The sequence below is a fragment of the Girardinichthys multiradiatus genome, chromosome 14 (genome assembly GCF_021462225.1).
Source record: "Girardinichthys multiradiatus isolate DD_20200921_A chromosome 14, DD_fGirMul_XY1, whole genome shotgun sequence".
In the NCBI taxonomy this organism is placed as follows: Eukaryota; Metazoa; Chordata; class Actinopteri; order Cyprinodontiformes; family Goodeidae; genus Girardinichthys; species Girardinichthys multiradiatus.
In genome coordinates this window covers 5,564,740-5,584,812 of record NC_061807.1, presented here as the reverse complement: position 1 = coordinate 5,584,812, position 20,073 = coordinate 5,564,740, and the positions used below count along the sequence as shown (strand labels likewise).

General features: G+C 43.9%; 1 protein-coding gene across 1 annotated transcript in view; it reads left to right on the top strand.

The window, feature by feature from the left end:
• Nucleotides 1–15,765: 15,765 nt before the first annotated feature.
• The window catches only part of LOC124881320 (advanced glycosylation end product-specific receptor-like), a 51,434-nt gene continuing 47,126 nt past the window's right edge, over nucleotides 15,766–20,073 (top strand). The window contains exons 1-6 of the mRNA XM_047386884.1: nucleotides 15,766–15,771; nucleotides 17,353–17,354; nucleotides 18,273–18,341; nucleotides 18,421–18,663; nucleotides 18,749–18,943; nucleotides 19,104–19,190. Of these exons, the coding sequence (XP_047242840.1) occupies nucleotides 18,459–18,663; nucleotides 18,749–18,943; nucleotides 19,104–19,190 (487 nt within the window). The 5' untranslated portion in view covers nucleotides 15,766–15,771; nucleotides 17,353–17,354; nucleotides 18,273–18,341; nucleotides 18,421–18,458. The remainder of the gene's footprint in view (nucleotides 15,772–17,352; nucleotides 17,355–18,272; nucleotides 18,342–18,420; nucleotides 18,664–18,748; nucleotides 18,944–19,103; nucleotides 19,191–20,073) is intronic.

The following is a 20,073-nucleotide window of genomic DNA, read 5'->3' as shown; positions in this document are numbered from 1 at the left end:
CTAGAGGGAATGTGTCTCCCTCTAAATTTATTTCAAATGGATGAAATTTCTGTTCGTGAGCCATTAAGGCTTCGCCTGGGTATATGCTGGGAATTGTTTCCTTATCTTTACTCCTAGTCCGCCCTCCTGTGCCCCCCCAGGAGTTAGGAGACCAGGGCTCACTAGAAGAGCTCTGTTCTTCTGTTTTAGAAGGATTGCTTAATTTTTCTTGCTTACTTATAGGAGTTTTAGGAACTGCTACAGCTCCTTCCATCTCTCCTCCAATTTGCTGTGCTGCAGCCACCTGTCCTGCAGCTGTCTGCCCGGCAGGGGGCCGAACGTGTGATCTCTTCTGCCATCATCTGCTGGGGAAGCAGCATCAGAGCCAGGAACTTAAAAAAGCTCAACAAGTTGATAAAGAAGGCTGGTTCTGTTCTGGGGACTCCTCTGGAACCTCTGGAGATCATTGTGGAAAGACAGATTCTTCATAAAATGAAGAACATTATGGAGAACCCTGAGCATCCTCTTCATGAGACTGTCCTACAACAACAGTGTCTTCAGTCAGAGGCTTCTTCAGATCTGCTGTAAGACGGAGCGCTACAGGAGATCCTTCCTGCCCACAGCCATCAGCATCTACAACGGCTCTTTGAGGAAACCTTCATAATATGAGCTACAACAACATTTAATTTCCCTTTGGGATTAATAAAGTATTTTTGAATTGAATTGAATTGAACACCTCGCTGTCTGGATGCGACCACTGTTTTCTCATGTGGGCGCACCTAGACTGCAGCTGTCAGCTTCTCCTGTCGCTTCTCCTCCTTTTCTTGCCTCTGAATGTTTCGTAATTTACTTTGTTCCAGCCATTTTTCTGAGAATTTATACTCGACCTTTCTCTGTTCCTTTTTAGTTGGTTTCTTGGTTTTCATTATTTCTAATTTTAAATCCCTTTGCAATTTTAAGATATCGTTAATATTTAGTTTACCCAAGAAACCATGTTTTTTGTTCCATCTATGACAGATCAATAATTCTCCATAAACTTTACATCCCCTTCTAAGTTAGTTAGTTTACTTTGTTTCTTCCCCATGATGTTTAATTTTAGTTCACAATACTATAAATGTCCCAGATAGAAGTTCACTGGCATGAGATTCAAGGAGAGGACATTAACACGTCCTTCTACTGCGACTAATTCACAGCGGTGTTAATTTTCTGGGATTAAACCCGACCTTTATCTCCAAAAATCACCAATACGTCTTTCTATTCTGGGCAAAAGAAAACACAAGACCAGCAGAATTGTGCTATGATTCTTCCAAAATGCTTAGTCTTCCAAACACACACAACACTCACACAGTTAGTATTTTAACATATTTATGTCCCTTCAGCAATATGTATGGTCGACCTAGCTTAGTTTATGAGCTCCCTTTATTATTCAACACTTAATTTCATTTCCTTCCGGCGGAATGTTACCAACCAAATTATCCAGTTCACTTTATGGCGCCTAGTCGTTTTTTAATCTCCTTACGGCGAGATAACGACCTAAATTTATCACTATTTCTTTGCGGCGAAATAAAACCTATCCAATGCAGTGTCCTTATGGCGACACACTACCAAACAACTTTTAAATACTTTTCTTCTTTTATTTCTATAGCGCTTACTCTTATCTCATGTACTGTATTTTAAAACTATCTCACCTCTGAGCTGACTTCTAGGTGACTCTGTCGGACCTCCAGAGTCACTTGGCATCGAGCAAGACAATAATCCACCGGCCAGATGCGAATGTCACACACCGGGACTTTCAGCCAACAGGCCTAGGTGCGGCTGTGCGGCAGAGCTTAACTCGACGTCAGGCTGTTCCTGGAGATCCGCCAGTCACTGCATAGAAAGATAAAATCAGTTTAGTTCTTATAATATCTGGCTCGAAGGACCAAATTAATGTTAGGTATTATTTAATCAACTCAGAGGTAAGGAATGACACAGAGTCAGTTTTACTTGCGGCAAGGGTAGCTGTGCAATACAAACTACGAAGTATTAACACTCCTCCCTCTTTATTTATACATGCTTGGTCACACACAGTTCAAACAACATTCAGGGTGGGTGTGTGTGTGGGGTCAGAAAGGTTAGGGTTCATTTGTCTTAATTATAAACAAACAGAGGAAGTGGGGACCTGGTGAATAAAATAATAAAAGCATAACTCATTCTTGTCCCCATCTCCCTTCCTGTAACATGTAAAGAAGGAAAAGCACTTACATGAGTGATAAACAATACAAAAAATATTAAAACCCTAACAGTCGCCATCCTGGAACTGTATACACTCTCAATGATCTGTCCCAATGGCTCCAGTATGAAGCATGGTGTCAAGTTTCTGAGACGCAGACGAGCAGCAAAGGACAGAGACAGGGGCAAAAGTCAGAGTTCAAATGAGAGGTGAAATCATCGCTCAACCACCATACTACATGGAGCTAATGAAAAATCTACAAACCAAATGCCTCAGTCATCCATAGCTAATACAGTTCAGTCACCAAAGAAGAAAGTCTTATCAAGAGCTGTCTGTCCCTATTGCAACAAGGATGATCATTACTATGGAACGCCAAAGTGTTCAAAATTGTATAAATTAAATGTTATGAAATAAGTATCTACATCAATAAATAATAGATGATTCAATGATACAATGAAATTGTGAAATATTGGAATGCATATTAAATTCTCAGCTCATTATTATGAAATTGATCATTTTCCATTTAAAATCAGCTTTATAATATAAAGTAATTTTTGTATAAAATGATTGCCTAACAATTGCAATCGTTGTTCAGGCTATTTGTATGTAATTCCGGCAGTTTTATTTTATTTAAAAATGTCATTTTTTTAAAAGTCAGCTTTTATTTTATAAGGGTGATTTACTTCATGGCCATTTATTTCATAATGTCACGTTACAACTTAATTGAGTTGTAATTGAGTGCTGTGCTCTGCATATTCCATGCGGACAAGGTGCTCAATTGCTCTTAGGGTATCCACAATGGCTACATTGAGACCACTCCCACTAGTGAGAATTGATACATACCTCATTTCATGGTAAACCGCAATGGTAGGAACAGAATAGTATTCAACCAATCCTTTAGATACAAAGGTCTCAACATCAATGAATGTCTGCTGTCTGGTCCAACCTTAAGTCCTTCTCTCCTGGGTGTGCTCCTTCGCTTCAGAGAGCACAGTGTGGCGATAAGTGGATACATACATGGCATGTTGCACCAGGTCCTGCTCTTGCCAGAAGATGAGCCACTGCTACTCTTCCTCTGGCTTGACATGAAGAAAGATCCTGCACCTGAGATTTATGAGTGGCAAGTACTCCCTTTGGGGACTACTTGTAGTCCTTGCTGTGGATCCTTTGCTCTACAGAGACATGTGACATCAAACAGCCCACCAGAGGATGACGTGAGATTCACCGTGAAAAGTTGTTTCTATGTAGACAACTGTCTACAAAATGTTTCATCCATTCAGGAAGATTGCCAACTGCTCAATAAGTTAGGAGACATTTAGCCTCAGGAGGAATTGACATAGAGCAGTGGGCCAGCAACAAACCAATGTGGTAAGTCACATACCAACAGAAGCCAGATCTGCCAAACTAGAAATTTGGCTCTCGCAAGACAAAGTTAGAACAACAGGATCCACTCTGGACTTGACTTGGTCTTGTGACACCGACACTTTAGGGTATAAGCACAGACCTTTGTCCTGCTGTGCCCCTACAATGAGGAATATTTACTGTGTGTTTGCATAGCAATATAATCCTCTTGGCGTCCTTCTACCATTTACCACCTGAGCCAAGGTGATTGTCCAACAACTATGGGACAAGCGTCAGGACTGTGATGACCACATGCTCTCTGAACACCCCCTGCAAGCCTGGACAGAGTGGGAGTGTGAACTAAGATACTTATCGCAAGTGAAGTTACCCAGATGCTACCTGCCATCCACAATGGACCATGATCAGATGATCCAAACCCTCCATGTCTTCTCTGACACCTCAGAGAAAGCCGATGGCTCTATTGCGCACCTTCAGCCCAAAGACCCTGTGTCATGTGAAGCTCGACGGAAACAGCACTCAATGCCACAATTAGAGCTCTGTGCAGCCCAGACAGAGACCCAGTTGGCAAAACACCTACTGAATGATATCACTCTGCCCATTCAAAAAGTCACCTACTGGACAGACTCAACAACTGTCCTCCATTGGCTGCATTCTGAATTTTGCCACTTCAAGGAATTTGTGGGTACCCGAGTGGCGGAGATCCAAGGGCTAACCAACCTGAAGTCATGGAGATATGTTGATTCTGCTAGGAATCCAGCAGATGATCTCACAGGAGGGAGAGTCTTGGAAGAGCTTCTTGGTGTTCTTGTTGCAGTCTTGAAGAGACTGGCCAACTAACCCCTGTGGACCTGCTAGAGATGATGACCCTGAATTAAGAAAAACTACCTTCTGTGGACTAACTATCCCATTACCACCTGCAATGGATGGATGTACACCAGCTGGCAGGAGTTGTTACAAGCAGTAGCCGAAGAGCTTCATGGGGCGGCAAGCCAAAATGATCCCATTCCTGCCAAAACCTTTCAAGAAGCAGAGCTTCTGGTGTTAAAAAGAATTCAGATAGACTGCTTTCCTGAAAACTATCATCTCCTGAGGGCAGGTAAACTAGTTTCCCCGGGCAGTTGATTACTCTGCCTCTCTCCTGAGTTTGACAAGTCTAGCCACCTCATCCGGGTTGAGGCTGGTTAAGATATACAGACCTCAATGCTTACTTGTTAATACATAGGAGTACAAGTTGCTGAATGCTTAATTGAGGATGACATAATTAATTTACCATCAACTTCCAACTCATGAGCAATTTCCATCCACACCATTACTTTTCATTGCATGTCTTTGTAAAAAGGATGTTGTTGGAATTTTGATTATTGATTAATTAATATTTATCAAGAATTATAATTAACAATCATAATTTGACAAAATTAATTTCTTAACCAAAATCCTCATTTATGAATGGAGACCAGAGATGCCTTCTGGTGTTGTAATTGTGGCTCAACGCCTTTGATAATTACAACCATTAAATACTCAGTAATAATTAATAACTATTACCAGAGATGTCACTGTTTAATCGACCGTTTCTGCCGAAACGTGGGGAACTTTCTACCTTATTTTTACTGACGAATCACTCTTGCACAAAATAAACACAAAACGACTTCTCTTTATGTGAATATTTATTAAATCACAGCCTGATACAATCCGCTCTTCAGATTTAATAATCTTCACCTAATCAAACATGCAAAGTTCTACACAAAAGGGGGTAAAATATCTAACTAAACAAAATATAGCAAAACAGCAGTGGGTGTGTATGAGATCAAACCAGCAGTTATGGCAGTTATGGCAAAATAAAAGGGGAATATGGTTGAACGAAGGTTTGGGTGTGCCCCTCCCAAAGTGTAGCTCAGTGAGATGCACAGTCATAAACCTTCCCCCAGCAAGGTTGTAAAACTCAGCCCACACAAAGGATCATATACCCTTTTGGCGTCAAACCAGTAAAACATGAAGTTTAAGACAAAGAAAATGGTTGATTTTCACCATAAGGTTATTATATCAGTCCAGTTTTACAGAACACCTGCAGGTGTTCGCACAGTAAAGACACACTTGCGAGATACGGCGGCCTCCGAAAGGACCAGCAAGTTTCAAAACAATGGCATGCACATACAATTCAGAACACATTAGACTCTAAATGGCGACTCTAATCGCACTAAAATCTCCTCTACCCTGCCCATGCTTTTCCTAATAAAGAAATTAAAAAAATTAAAATAAAGGATGGGTTTTACTTTGTTGGAGTCTTCCTTCTGAGCAGAGTTGAGAGAGGAGGAAGGGGAAAGTTGGAAGTTAATGTGCGTCCACAGTTAACTTCGGGAAGAGCAGTCAATTGTCGTCCTTTGTCCTCCTTGGCAAAAAGGAAAAATAAGATCTGACCGTCAGCAGTCGACTAAAACTGAGCACGGAGAGAAAGTTGCGTCTCCTTGAAACTCCGTGGTTTTGGTTACGTGTTAAACTCACGTCTTCGATCAGCAAAGTGAAATTTCTGGCCTTCTCATTCCAGAAACCTCGTTCATGAATTTTTTGTTGGCCAACGAAGGAGAATAAATGAAATCCGCTTGGGACTCTTCTCCAGAAATTGATGCGCTTCAGTTGCTGGTCCAGCTTCCAGCGTGAAAAGCAAATGGTTGGTCGTCTCATCCTCTGTTATATAGTTGACGGTGGCCTCAGGGCTGCGACGCCCCTGTCTTATCAGCCGCAGGGGCCACTGGGTTTTGTAGGACAGACTATCCTGCGGTACAAAATGGCCGATGACATTGGAAAGGCATATGCATGCCATTTGCACGTCCAGCAACGTGCAAATGGTCCAATATTCAGCAAACAAGTGGTCCAACAATGTGTTAGGATTGTAAAAAATGGTTTGACTCTCGACTTCCAAAATCAACGTCTCCTCGTCCATGACTGCGATAACAAGTTGGTCCTGAAGTTGTTGCTACAGAATTTGACGAAATTCAAGCCTTTCAGAATAAAATATAAATATATTGATCTATACATATATATAATTAGACATTGTGTTTTTCCGGGTACCACCAAAATATAGACCATAAAAAGCAAATGCAGCCATTGTTGATTTGGCATCGTAATTACAAGCAGGATGCAAATCTACTGGGAAAGGATTACCACTTTTCAAACTGAATGATTAAATAACAAATCTGCTTCCTTATTTGGCGCAAAATGAATGGTTTGCACCCCTCCTTGAACCGTCACCTTAACGTGGTGGAGGGGTTTGAGTGCTCAAATGATCCTAGAGGCTATGTTGTCTGGGGCCTAAATGCCCCTGGTAGGGTCTCCCATGGCAAACAGGTTCTAGGTGATGGGTCAGACAAAGAATGGTTCAAGAACCCCTCATGAAGAACACAATATCGAGGCACGTGACGTCGCCCGGTACGGCGGAGCCGGGGTCCCACCCTGGAGCCAGGCCTGGGGTCGGGACTCGTCGGAGAGCGCCTGGTGGCCGGGTTGCTCATCGCGGGACCCGGCCGGGCCAAGCCCGAACGAGAGACGCGAGGCCATCCCCCAGTGGGCCCACCACCTGCAGGGGGAACCGTGAGGGACCGGTGCAAAGAGGATTGGGTGGCGGACGAAGGTGGAGACCTCAACGGCCCGATCCCCGGATGCTTAGGCTGGCTCTAGGGATGTGGAATGTCACCTCGCTGGGGGGGAAGGAGCCTGAGCTTGTGCGGGAAGTCGAGAGATATCGACTAGAAATAGTCAGGCTCGCCTCCACGCACAGCGTGGGCTCTGGATCCCATCTCCTTGAGAGGGGTTGGACTCTCTTCTACTCTGGAGTGGCCCACGGGGAGAGGCGGCGGGCTGGTGTGGGTTTGCTTGTTGTCCCCCAGCTCAGCCGTCTCGTGTTGGGGTTTACCCCAGTGGATGAGAGGGTTGTATCCCTGCGCCTTCGGGTTGGGGAGAGGTCTCTGACTATCATTTCAGCCTACGGGCCGAGTGGTAGTGCAGAGTACCCTGCCTTCTTGGCGTCCCTGTCGGGGGTGCTGGATAGTGCCCCTCCCGGGGACTCCATTATTCTGCTGGGGGACTTCAACGCCCACGTGGGGAACGACAGTGACACCTGGAGAGGCGTGATCGGGAGGAATGGCCTCCCCGATCTGAATCCGAGTGGTGTTTTGTTATTGGACTTCTGTGCTATTCACGGATTGTCCATAACGAACACCATGTTCAAACATAAGGGTGTCCATCAGTGCACTTGGCACCAGGACACCCTAGGCAGGAGGTCGATGATCGACTTTGTTGTCGTATCATCAGACCTTTGGCCGCATGTTTTGGACACTCGGGTGAAGAGAGGGGCTGAACTGTCCACTGATCATCACCTGGTGGTGAGTTGGATCCGCTGGAGGAGGAGAAAGCCAGACAGACTTGGCAGGCCCAAGCGCATAGTAAGGGTCTGCTGGGAATGCCTGGCGGAGCCCTCGGCCAGGGATGTATTCAACTCCCACCTCCGGGAGAGCTTCAACCAGATCCCGGGGGATGTTGGAGACATAGAGTCCGAGTGGACCATGTTCTCTGCATCTATTGTCGATGCTGCTGCCCATAGCTGCGGCCGTAAGGTCTGCGGTGCTTGTCGTGGCGGCAATCCCAGAACCCGGTGGTGGACACCGGCAGTAAGGGATGCTGTTAAGCTGAAGAAGGAGTCCTATCGGCTGTGGTTGGCTTGTGGGTTCCTGAGGCGGCTGACGGGTACCGTGAGGCCAAGCGTGCTGCGGCCCGGGCTGTGGCAGAGGCAAAAACTCGGGCCTGGGAAGAGTTTGGTGAGGCCATGGAGAAGGACTACCGGTTGGCCTCGAAGCGATTCTGGCAAACCGTCCGGCGCCTCAGGAGGGGGAAGCAGTGCTTTGCCAACACTGTTTATAGTGGGGGCGGGAGACTGCTGACCTCGACTGAGGACATTATCGGGTCTGGTTTGGGGACCAGTGGATTTTGTCTCTTCTTTTTGCGGATGACGTGGTCCTGCTGGCCCCCTCTAGCCAAGACCTACAGCATGCGCTGTGGCGGTTCGCAGCCGAGTGTGAAGCGGCTGGGATGAGGATCAGCTCCTCCAAGTCCGAGGCCATGGTACTCGACCGGAAAAGGGTGGCTTGTCCTCTTCAGGTTGGAGGGGAGTTCCTGCCTCAAGTGGAGGAGTTTAAGTATCTTGGGGTCTTGTTCACGAGTGAGGGAAGAATGGAGCGGGAGATCGACAGACAGATCGGTGCAGCTGCCACAGTAATGGGGGCGCTGTGCCGGTCCATTGTGGTGAAGAGAGAGCTGAGCCGAAAAGCAAAGCTCTCAATTTACTGGTCGGTCTACGTTCCTACCCTCACCTATGGCCATGAACTTTGGGTCATGACCGAAAGAACGAGATCACGGATACAAGCGGCTGAAATGAGCTTCCTCCGTAGGGTGGCCGGGCACTCCCTTAGAGATAGGGTGAGGAGCTCGGCCATTCGGGAGGAGCTCGGAGTAGAGCCGCTGCTCCTCCACATTGAGAGGAGCCAGTTGAGGTGGCTCGGGCATCTATACCGGATGCCTCCTGGACGCCTTCCTCGGGAGGTGTTCCAGGCACGTCCCACCGGGAGGAGGCCCAGGGGACGGCCCAGGACACGCTGGAGGGACTATGTCTCTCGGCTGGCCTGGGAACGCCTTGGGCTCCCCCTGGAGGAGCTGGAGGAGGTATCTGGAGAGAGGGACGTCTGGGCGTCTCTGCTGAGTCTGCTGCCCCCGCGACCCGGTCCTGGATAAGCGGAAGACGACGAACGAACGAACGAATGGTTTGCAACCAATATTTAAATAAAATGGTTAACTTTATTGTGAATATTCTGCTGGGGGACAGACATAAATTCAACTGGATCCAAGGAAGCCATACGATCACCGATCATATGCAAAGTTAAGTAGAATGAAATACTGTCTGTGTATCCGGTATTTTCATTCATGAACGGGGAAATTAAGGTGTAAGAGTTGCTTACATTTTCTCTTCGAGGCCCCACAGAAGCAAAACTGTGTCGAGGAGAGACTCCGGTGGAGAAGCTGTTTCTACAAGCCGAGTCTGAAGGAAGGACTATGGCCCGCATCACCGTGTTACGGTAACGAACAGCTGGTTGACGGACCGAACGAGCCGACCAGCTCTCCGGAGCTAACTCTTCTGTTCACAGAGCGAACGCAGAGGTTAGCTACCGAGCCAACCGCTTGTTGACTGGATACCTTCTTCAAACTTCGCCCTTGGACAACATTTACCTTGCCATGGTCAGAGGTTAGGTTTGGGCAGATTAACAGATAGGTTTAGGATGAAATAATCTGAACGTTTTCATTCTATGAAGTTTGTTTTGTGGAACCTGGCTATCTTTAGTGCTAGTAGGCTAGCTATGGCACGTGCCGGTTCTGTGTTCTTTGTATGTTTTAAAGTTAAGATAAACTTTATTTAAAGGGTGGTTTTAACCAGAACATTGCTCATAACGCGCCGTCCGCGCTTATGCATTTTAACCCTTTTATTAATCTTGGTATTTTAAAGGTATGTGTTGATTCTGGTGCTCAGCTTCTATGTTAGCTTAACGGCTAACCGGTAGAGAACATGTGCTACTAAAGACTATTCAAAAGAAAGGTTGTTGGTTTCAAGCTAGTGAATAATAGTCCCTGAACATCATTTTCTAGAGTTTATAACTAAGTAAACACCATTAAGCCCCATTTCTCCAGAAAGATTTGGCTCTTTTCCAAAATACTCAAATATTATTTCAATAAATAAAGGCAGTTAATTAGACACAGTTGAGAATTAGTCATCCAGGAGGTTGGTTTTATTCAGCAGATCATTATTTAAAACATTATTTTATTAAAATAATATTTTATCTGATCTTGCATTGTGAAGGGTTGTCTAAAGGTTGCTGATTATTTTCTAAGTTAGTTCCAAAACTAACTTAACTTCACTTTCAGATTCTTCAAGATAATCCTTGGTTCTCAAACATAAACATTGCATGGTAATGTTGCATCACTCTTTTTGGTCATGATTTCTAATCATCTTTAATCAACTTGTTTATATTGTACATAGTACATTAGTCTTCATTATTCTTTAATTCTGCTTGGTAGTTTAGTTGGATTGTTTTAGCAAAGTAAAGAGTTTGTTGATTGAAATATGTTTGACTTTGAGTTGACTTATTTTTGTTACTAAATTCTTGTATTTTAAGAAATTGTGTGAATTCATTCCATATATGTGCAGAGTTTATGCTGTTCAATAATGCCAGAGCTTGTCTCACACTTTTCTATTCTGTCCTAATACCATCGCCTTACTGGGCTGGTATTCACAGGACAATCCTTAACAGACCAAAATATTATTTGATAAAATATTAAAATATTAATATGAATTATTAAATAATATTCTCAGATTCATATTTACAACATATACAAGTGCAGGCCATTTACCATTTACTTTGGGTTTTAATCAGTGTCAATCAGATATAGTCCTGGTAATAACCTGATACTCTGCATAACCTAAAATAGTAATCAGCCCCTTTCCAGGTCACTTAATCTAAGCCCTAATTTACAGTTGGTAGCACTGTTGCCTTACAGCAAGAAGGTCCTGGGTTTGACTCCCAGCTGGGGGTTTTCTGCATGGAGTTTGCATGTTCTCCCTGTGCATGCTCTGGGTATTCCGGCTTCCTCACACAGTCCAAAAACATGACTGTTAGTTTATTTGATTTCTCTACATTGTCCTTAGGTGTGAATGAGTGTGTGCATGGTTGTTTGTCCTGTATGTCTCTTTGTTGCCCTGCAATGGATTGGCAACCTGTCCAGGGTGTACCTACCTCTTGCCCATAGACTGCTAGAGATAGGCTCCAGCCCCCTTGTGACCCACTATGGAATAAGAGGTATAGAAGATGAATGAACAAAAATAAATTATTAACACTTCCATTTTTGAAAGCATTCTTTGTTTAAAGCATTTTTTCACACCTGCCTAAAACTTTTTCACAGTACTGTAAACACAGCAGGCAGAAGGTTAATAAAGAATATTTTAGAGTTAAACAGGCTGCAGTCAGAGGAAACTTCTTTCATTTATATATATATATATATATATATATATTATGGCATGCCTTTCAGGAAATTATTTATATTCATATTAAAAAATCTGAATATATGGAATGAAAGTCGGACTTATGGGTAATGTGGTTCAAAACATGCATAGTTGTCTGTAGGAGTGTTTTCGCGTGCTTATGACACTTCATCGGCAGTGGCTCAAGCACTGTTCCAACCCTAAGTACGCATCAAACGAAGTACTCTAAAAGAACCCATAGATATTCTTATTTCATCCATTTTATTGAGGATCCATCCTTCTGCGGACTTGGGCCAGCATCATATCCCACAATGCATTGCACCACCAATAGTCGTAAACAGAGGAGGCGAGCGTGGACACTTAGCATTTTCATACTTTTCTGAATTTGTTGCAGAAACGTTCGACATGTTTTAAGCATATAAGTATAACTAAAATCTTTATGTGACCAGTCAGTTCATCAACAATGGGCAACCTTTGAAATATGTTCTGGGGTTTTGGGAGCACCACAGCTTAGTTCACAAGCCGGTCAGCCTGCGAAGTTAAGCTAAGCTAAACTAAACTAAGCGGAGTTGGAATGGGATCTCACCTCTAACCCCTGCCTCTTATCTCGGATAGGCACGCTGTCATTTCTTGATACCTGTTTTATGTTTGTGGCCGCTGAAAGTACCAAATTATAAAATGTATGATTTTCTTCCTAATTTTTTAATACTTTCAGAATCAGAATCAGAATCAGAAAAGCTTTATTGCCAAGTACGTTTTTGGACATACAAGGAATTTGTTTTGGCGTAGTCAGTGCAATACAATACAAATTAAACAGTATAAACATATCTACAATATAATATAAATATATGTGCACAGTTTTAAGTGAGTGAGAGTAAATATAGAGCAGTATAGGATGCCATAGCAGTACAACAGTGCAGGTGATCTTTGTGCAAGTATGGCAGGAGTCCAAGCTGAGCTTTAATGTAACGCATAGAGTTACAGTTTACAGGTGTCCTGTCAGCAAAAAAAGGTGGGGAGGGAGGGGGGGGGGGGGTGTCAGTGTGGTTTCCGGGCTTTGTTAACAAGGCTGGTGGCAGATGGGAAAAAACTGTTCTTGTGGCGTGAGGTTTTGGTCCGGATGGACCGCAGCCTCCTGCCAGAGGGGAGAGTTTCAAAGAGTCTGTGACCAGGGTGGGAGGGATCAGCCAGAATCTTCCCTGCCCGCTTCAGGGTCCTGGAGGTGTACAGTTCCTGGAGCGACAGTAGACTGCAGCCAATCACCTTCTCAGCAGACCGAATGACACACTGCAGCCTGCCCTTATCCAGCGGCGTACCAGATGGTGATGGAGGAGGTGAGGATGGACTCAATGATGGCTGTGTAGAAGTGCACCATCATAGTCTTTGGCAGGTTGAATTTCTTCAGCTGCCGCAGGAAGAACATCCTCTGCTGGGCTTTCTTGACGAGGGAGCTGATGTTTGGCTCCCACTTGAGATCCTGGGAGATAATGGTTCCCAGGAAGCGGAAAGATTCCACAGTGTCAATTGTGGAGTCACAGAGGGTGATGGGGGCAGGTGGGGCTGGGTTCTGCCTGAAGTCCACAACCATCTCCACTGTCTTTAGAGCGTTGAGCTCAAGGTTGTTCTGGCTGCACCAGTCCAACAGATGGTCCACCTCCCATCTGTACGCGGACTCGTCACCATCAGAGATGAGTCCGATCAGGGTGGTGTCGTCCGCAAACTTCAGAAGCTTGACAGACTGGTGACTGGAGGTGCAGCTGTTGGTGTACAGGGAGAAGAGCAGAGGAGAGAGAACACAGCCTTGGGGGGAACCGGTGCTGATAGTCAGGGAGTCAGAGATGTGCTCCCCCAGCCTCACGCGCTGCTTCCTGTCAGACAGGAAGTCAGTGATCCACCTACAGGTGGGGTCGGGCACACTCAGCTGGGAGAGTTTCTCCTGGAGTAGAGCTGGGACGATGGTGTTGAAGGCAGAGCTGAAATCCACAAACAGGATCCTGGCATAGGTTCCTGTGGAGTCCAGGTGCCGGAGGATGAAGTGAAGGGCTAAGTTGACTGCATCATCTACAGACCTGTTGGCTCTGTAGGCAAACTGCAGGGGGTCCAGGAGGGGGTTGGTGATGTCTTTTAGGTGTGAGAGCACAAGGCGCTCAAAGGACTTCATCACCACAGAGGTCAGGGCGACGGGTCTGAAGTCATTAAGCCCTGTGGTCCTTGGCTTCTTGGGAACAGGGACGATGGTGGAGGACTTGAAGCAGGCTGGCACATGACATGTCTCCAGTGAGGTGTTAAAAATGTCTGTGAAGACTGGAGACAGCTGATCAGCGCAGTGCTTCAGGCTGGCTAGTGAGACAGAATCCGGACCAGCAGCTTTCCGGGGGTTCTGTCTCCTGAAGAGTTTGTTGACGTCCCTCTCCTGGATGGAAAGAGCCGTCCTCGGCGTGGGTAGGGGGCTGGTGGGGGGGAACTTCAGGGTGGGGGTTGGAGGTGCCAAGGCCCCTCTTGAGGTTGGGGAGGTGGGGGTGGTGGATTGTGGCTGCAGCTGTTAGGGGGCGTCGTGGGGGATGGTTGCAGGACTGTCCCTTTGTCTTTCAAAGCGGCAGTAGAACTCGTTCAGGTCGTTGGCGAGGCGTCGGTCGTTGATGGAGTGGGGGGCTTTCGGCTTGTAGTTGGTGATTTGCTTGAGCCCTTTCCAGACAGACGCAGAGTCGTTGGCTGAGAACTGGTTTTGGAGCTTCTCAGAGTACAGTCGTTTGGCCTCTTTCACTGCCTTGCCAAACTTGTACTTTGCCTCTCTGTATATGTCTTTGTCCCCACTCCTGAAGGCCTCTTCCTTATCCAGTCTTAACCTTCTGAGTTTAGCTGTGAACCAGGGTTTGTCGTTGTAACTCACCCTGGTGCATGATGGTACACAGCTGTCCTCACAGAAGCTGATGTAGGAAGTCACAGCCTCTGTGTACTCGTCCAGACTGTTGGTAGTAGTCCTGAACACATCCCAGTCTGTACAGCCTAAACACGCCTGGAGATTCTCCACAGCCTCACTGCTCCACTTCCTTGTCGTCCTCACAACAGGTTTGCAGAGCTTTAGTTTCTGCCTGTATGCAGGAATCAGGTGGACCATGATGTGGTCGGATTGGCCCAGTGCAGCACGTGGGACGGCATGATAAGCGTCTCTGATGGTGGTGTAACAGTGATCCAGAATGTTGTCCTCTCTGGTCGAACATTTTATAAACTGTCTATATTTGGGGAGTTCGTGGGTGAGATTACCTTTGTTAAAGTCGCCAACGACAATTACTAAGGAGTCCGGGTTGGTCCGCTCCACACTCAGTATCTGGTCGGCGAGCATGCGCTGTGCGACCTGCACGTTAGCTTGCGGCGGGATGTAAACACCGACCAGGATGAACGAAGCAAACTCACGGGGGGAATAGAAAGGCTTACAGTTTATGATGAAGGCTTCCAGGTCTGGAGAACAGTGCTGCTGAATCACTGTCACGTCGTTGCACCAACCACTGTTGAGGTAAAAACAGATTCCTCCACCTTTCGCTTTGCCGGAGAGTTCCGTGTCTCTGTCCGCTCTGTAGAGCTGGAATCCTGCCAGCTGCAGCGCAGAGTCCGGTATTAATCCACACAGCCACGTCTCTGTGAAGCACAAAACTGCTTACTTTGCTTACTGCTAAACTTTTACTCAGTTTACATATTTCATTTGTGTCACATTATCCTCCCAACATTTTTGGCATCTTCACCCTGATGTCTTGACATCGTCTTCTCCCCTTCTTCCTCATGTTCTTCATTTAATTATTTGCTGATGTTTTGACATCCAAGATATCAATTCCCTGTACTTGCTGACTGTATCTGCAATTCCAATAAAGTTTTTACTAAAAACATTTTTCCTACATTTGTGCTATATATGTGAAATGAGCTTACCAGATGGTAATAAAATAAAAATTAGTGTGTTGATAAGTGTTTAGTAGTGCCAAGTGCAGTGTGCGGGATTTGGTTGGCATTCCATTTTTGCTTTGTATTATGTTAGCCCTTGCAGCAAGAAGGTCTTGGGTACGATTTCAGCCAGGGATCTTTCTACATGGAGTTTGTATATTTTCCCTGTGCATGCGTGGGTGCTTTCCGGGTACTCCGGCTTCCTCCCACAGTCCAAACACATGACTGTTAGGTTAATTTGTCTCTCTAAATTCTCCTTAGGTGTGAGTGTGTGTGTGCATGGCTGTTTGTTTGTCCTGTCTGTCTGTTGCCCTGCGGTGGACTGGCGATCTGTCCAGGGTGTACCCTGCCTCTTGCCCGATGACTGCTGGAGATAGGCACCAGTAGACCCTCGCGACCCCAAAAAGATAAATGGGATGGATGGATGGATGATGTTAACCACTTAAGATCAAAGGATTGAGGTCCAAACTCTGCTTGTGCACATCTTAAGGCAGTTTAGAAAATTATTACATTTAATTCTTTCTCCTGACAGGTTTGTCAATTGATTTTATCCAGAACGAGTCTTCTGCAAACTCACTTATCTGATTGTAGAGACTGAATTTGATTATTTTGCTTTTGTCTACAAATGTTTACAAGGTAAAAAGATGAGAGATTCAAATTTGGAAATGTGGTCTATCCTCCTGAAAAAAATCAAAAACAATTAAGAGTTCACACAAGGTGGGTTTACAGGAAGTCAAACTTAGAGATTATTTTTTCTGTTATGTACAAGGAATGGTTAAAGTGTTTGATCACCACGGTATACAACATACATACATATGTTTTCTATGAATTTGACCCAAAATTATTTTGGGGACATACAAAAAATTGATTTGAGTTGAGAGATTACAAAATGTGAAAATTAATTGAAAATATCAAAAATGTAAAGAGAAAAACCATATATTCTATATTCTGGTTGTTGCTGTTATTCGCCACAAAACTGAAATTTACCGCCACTAACGAGTAACGGGAAATGACAGCCTGCTTATCCAACATACGATACGTGAGATGGGAAACCCCACTCCAACTGTTCGGTTAGTTCAGTAGCCAAAGCGATCTGTGAATTGAGCTCTGCTGTTTTGAAAACACCAGACTAAATTTCAAATTATGCTCAATGTTGATAAACTGACTGGTCAGATAACATATTAAGGTCTATTTTCTTGCTTAACACATCTGTACAATATTTAATTTAGTGACAATGTCATGATAGTATAAAAACTTGAAGTTTATGCCCTTCCCTTCTCTGTTTAGAACCACGGACCACATTACCCATAATTCCTTGATGACTTTCAGTCCATATATTCAAGATTCATTCCATATATTCAGATTTTTGAATATGTGTGTATATATATATATATATATATATATATATATATATATATATATACACACATACATATATGTATGTATTCTTTTTTTTTTTTTTTGCTTTCTCTCAACTTCCCAAGACCAAATTCCTAAAGGAAAACACTAGAGAGGCACCCATGGTGTAGCAAAGGGGCTACACAAGTCAAAAAACAGGAGAAACAGGATTTCAAAATCATTTTATTCTGTTTTTAATGTTTTCACAACGTCCCAAGAATAAAGAAGGGGGCAGAGACAGTTTTGTGCTTCTGTTTCTATGACTGATTTATTTGTAGCTTTAAATAAAGAAAACCTTCATTTGTATGTTAGACAGAAGGAGGAACCAACCTCACATTTATATTTACAGGAAGAAGGCGGGCTTTATTCTGAGGCCCCAACAGGAAACAAACAGTGGTCAGATGGTGAAGTGGCACCATGATGGAAACATCTCTACAACATCTGCTCTGTAAGTACAAAACCTGTTGTTTAAGCAAAGTAACTTTACTGTCTGCTCTGTTCTAACCTGAGTCAAAGGGTTAGGATGAAAGGTCCGACTGAATTCAGATGAAAGAACTTCTACACATCAAGCAGGAAGAAAAGTTACTTTACTTCCCTCTTTTGTAGCTCTTAGTAACACAGCAGTGGCTTTCAGGCACAGACCTCAGATCTACTGAAAATACTGAAAATGACTGATGTGAAATGACAGAATAATGATGTAGGAGCCGATGAACAAGAGAATAAACTGTGGAAACTCATTTAGATTAAAAGAGCAAAGTCTGAATAAAGTCACTTTTATTTGAGTAAATAAATGCAGATGTAATGAAGATCAGTTTGATGAATAAATGTGTTTTAGGAGGATAAAATGTCTGGGATTGTAAAGTTCTCCTGAACTTTTCTATGTTCAACTGTAACCAATAAGTTTCATTTCTCTTCAGTTTCCTGTTTGCTGGTTTGCTGCATAAATAATGAAGGTTGGTTCACTTCTATCACCATTAAACTCAATTCATAATATTATTATTTAAATTAATGTTTGGAGGAGAAATATAAAATGTAAACAGAAGGATTCTAACTTTTAACCATAAAATTATTTTGACAATAAATAGAAATTAATGTAATTTTACATTCCAGTCCTCCCAGCTGGTCTGACTGTGAGTCCCAGCAGATCTCAGTTCTTTAAAGGAGACTCTGTGTCTCTGAGCTGTGAGGAGGACAACATCTCTGCTGGATGGACTGTGAGGAGAAACACAACCAAAGAAACCAGAACTCAGTGTGGAACAGACTGGGGAGAACCAGCTGGTTCTACCTGTACCATCAGCAGCTTGTACCCATTAGATACTGGAGTGTACTGGTGTGAGTCCAGAGAGGGAGCAGCCAGCAGCAGCATCAACCTCACTGTCTCTGGTAAGATCAGACTGTGGAGTTAGTGTTGATGAAGCTGTGTGGAAATGGATGAAATGCTGTAGTTTGTCTCTGTGTTGAGGTGGATCAGTGATCCTGCAGAGTCCTGTCCTCCCTGTGATGGAGGGAGATGACGTCACTCTGAGCTGTCAAACAAAGACTCCCTCCAACCTCCAAGCTGCTTTCATTAAAGATGGCTCCCTCATCAGGACTGAGCCTGCAGGTCACATGACCCTCCACCATGTGACCAGCTCTGATGAAGGTCTCTACAAGTGTTTCATCAGTGGTGATGGAGAGTCTCCATCCAGCTGGATCTCTGTCTCAGGTCAGGAAGTAAAATCAGCAGAACCTTCAACTCATGGATAAATATCTGTTCTGTGGTGATAATTTAATAAATATCTTTATTTTAGAGAAACCTTCCACCACTGGACCAACCACATACCTCTCTCCTCCTTCTTCTTCTTCTTCTCCTCCACCTTCTTCTTCTCCTTCCTTCCTTCAACCTCTACACTATGTGCTCTTGTCTCTTGCATTGGTCATTATTGTGGTTCTGCTGCTGGTTCTGGTTCTGATGGTGAGACGACATGTTAGGAGAAAGTCTGAAGGTGAGACAGGCTTCTGTATCTACAAGCTAAACTTGTTCTGTGCAACAATTATTACATTTAAACCCATTTTTACTGGTTCTACAGCTACAATCAGAAACATTGTTCTGAATATAAAAACTTTGTTAAACAGTAAATTCTGACCCGCTTCATTTCCCTCTAGGTGGTCCAGAAGGTGGAGAGGACAGCATTACTTACAGTGACGTCAACATCTCCCATCATCAGCGACAGAAAACCAAGTCCAACAAAGGTAAGATTGGGTTTATTTTCTGGTTCTGTAGATTTTTTCTGATGTTTTCTTGTTTAATCACTCAGTTGGTGAACAGGAACCAGTCCTCAGAAGCTGGTTGGTTTCTGAGGTTCTGTTGGGTCGGAGCTAAAATAGTAACTGAAGAACTGAAGCTTTGAGTGAACAGGAACATCTGCAGATGATCCAGGTGTTCTAGGAACATCTTCAGGAACTAGATGACAGATAGATCTACTATGTAATGAATATTAGTAGAAACTTCCTCTTTAAACATGGTTGATTTTAAGGAACCTTTTTACCTCTATTCTGAACCCAGTTCTGCTGGTTTCACCTTTTAAACGATGAAGGTTTTCTGGTTTATGATCAGATCTAGATTCTTGTTCTCTAGAGTTTCTATTTCCAGATTGTGATCAGATAATCGATTATTGAGACATTGTTTGGTGGCCATGTTGCTAAGTTGATCCTTGATCTCTTCTCTGAAATCTAATTATTTTACTGAGGTTATCTTGCTGTTCTGGAGACCATGTTGTCTCTAAATGTAGACGTTTATTGATGATGCATTTATTCAGTATCTAATCTCCATCAGTCTGTAGTTGGTTGATATTTCAGCAGATCACAGTTAAAGTTGCGTCCTCTGTGCTGCACGATGTGCTGCAGTTTGTGGTTTTTCTGCTAAATGACTCTAAGAGACTCTGTGATCGTCCAGCTTCCTGTTTCTGTGTTTCAGCTAAATGTGGACCTGCTTATTTTCTATTAACAGTCATATAGAAATGCCAAACACAAGAAGTGAAAAACATACATGTACATTTTATAAAAAGAAAGAAGATATTAAAGAAGAATATTAAATAAGAGTTAATAACTGTTTAATATCTTCCATTTTTACAAC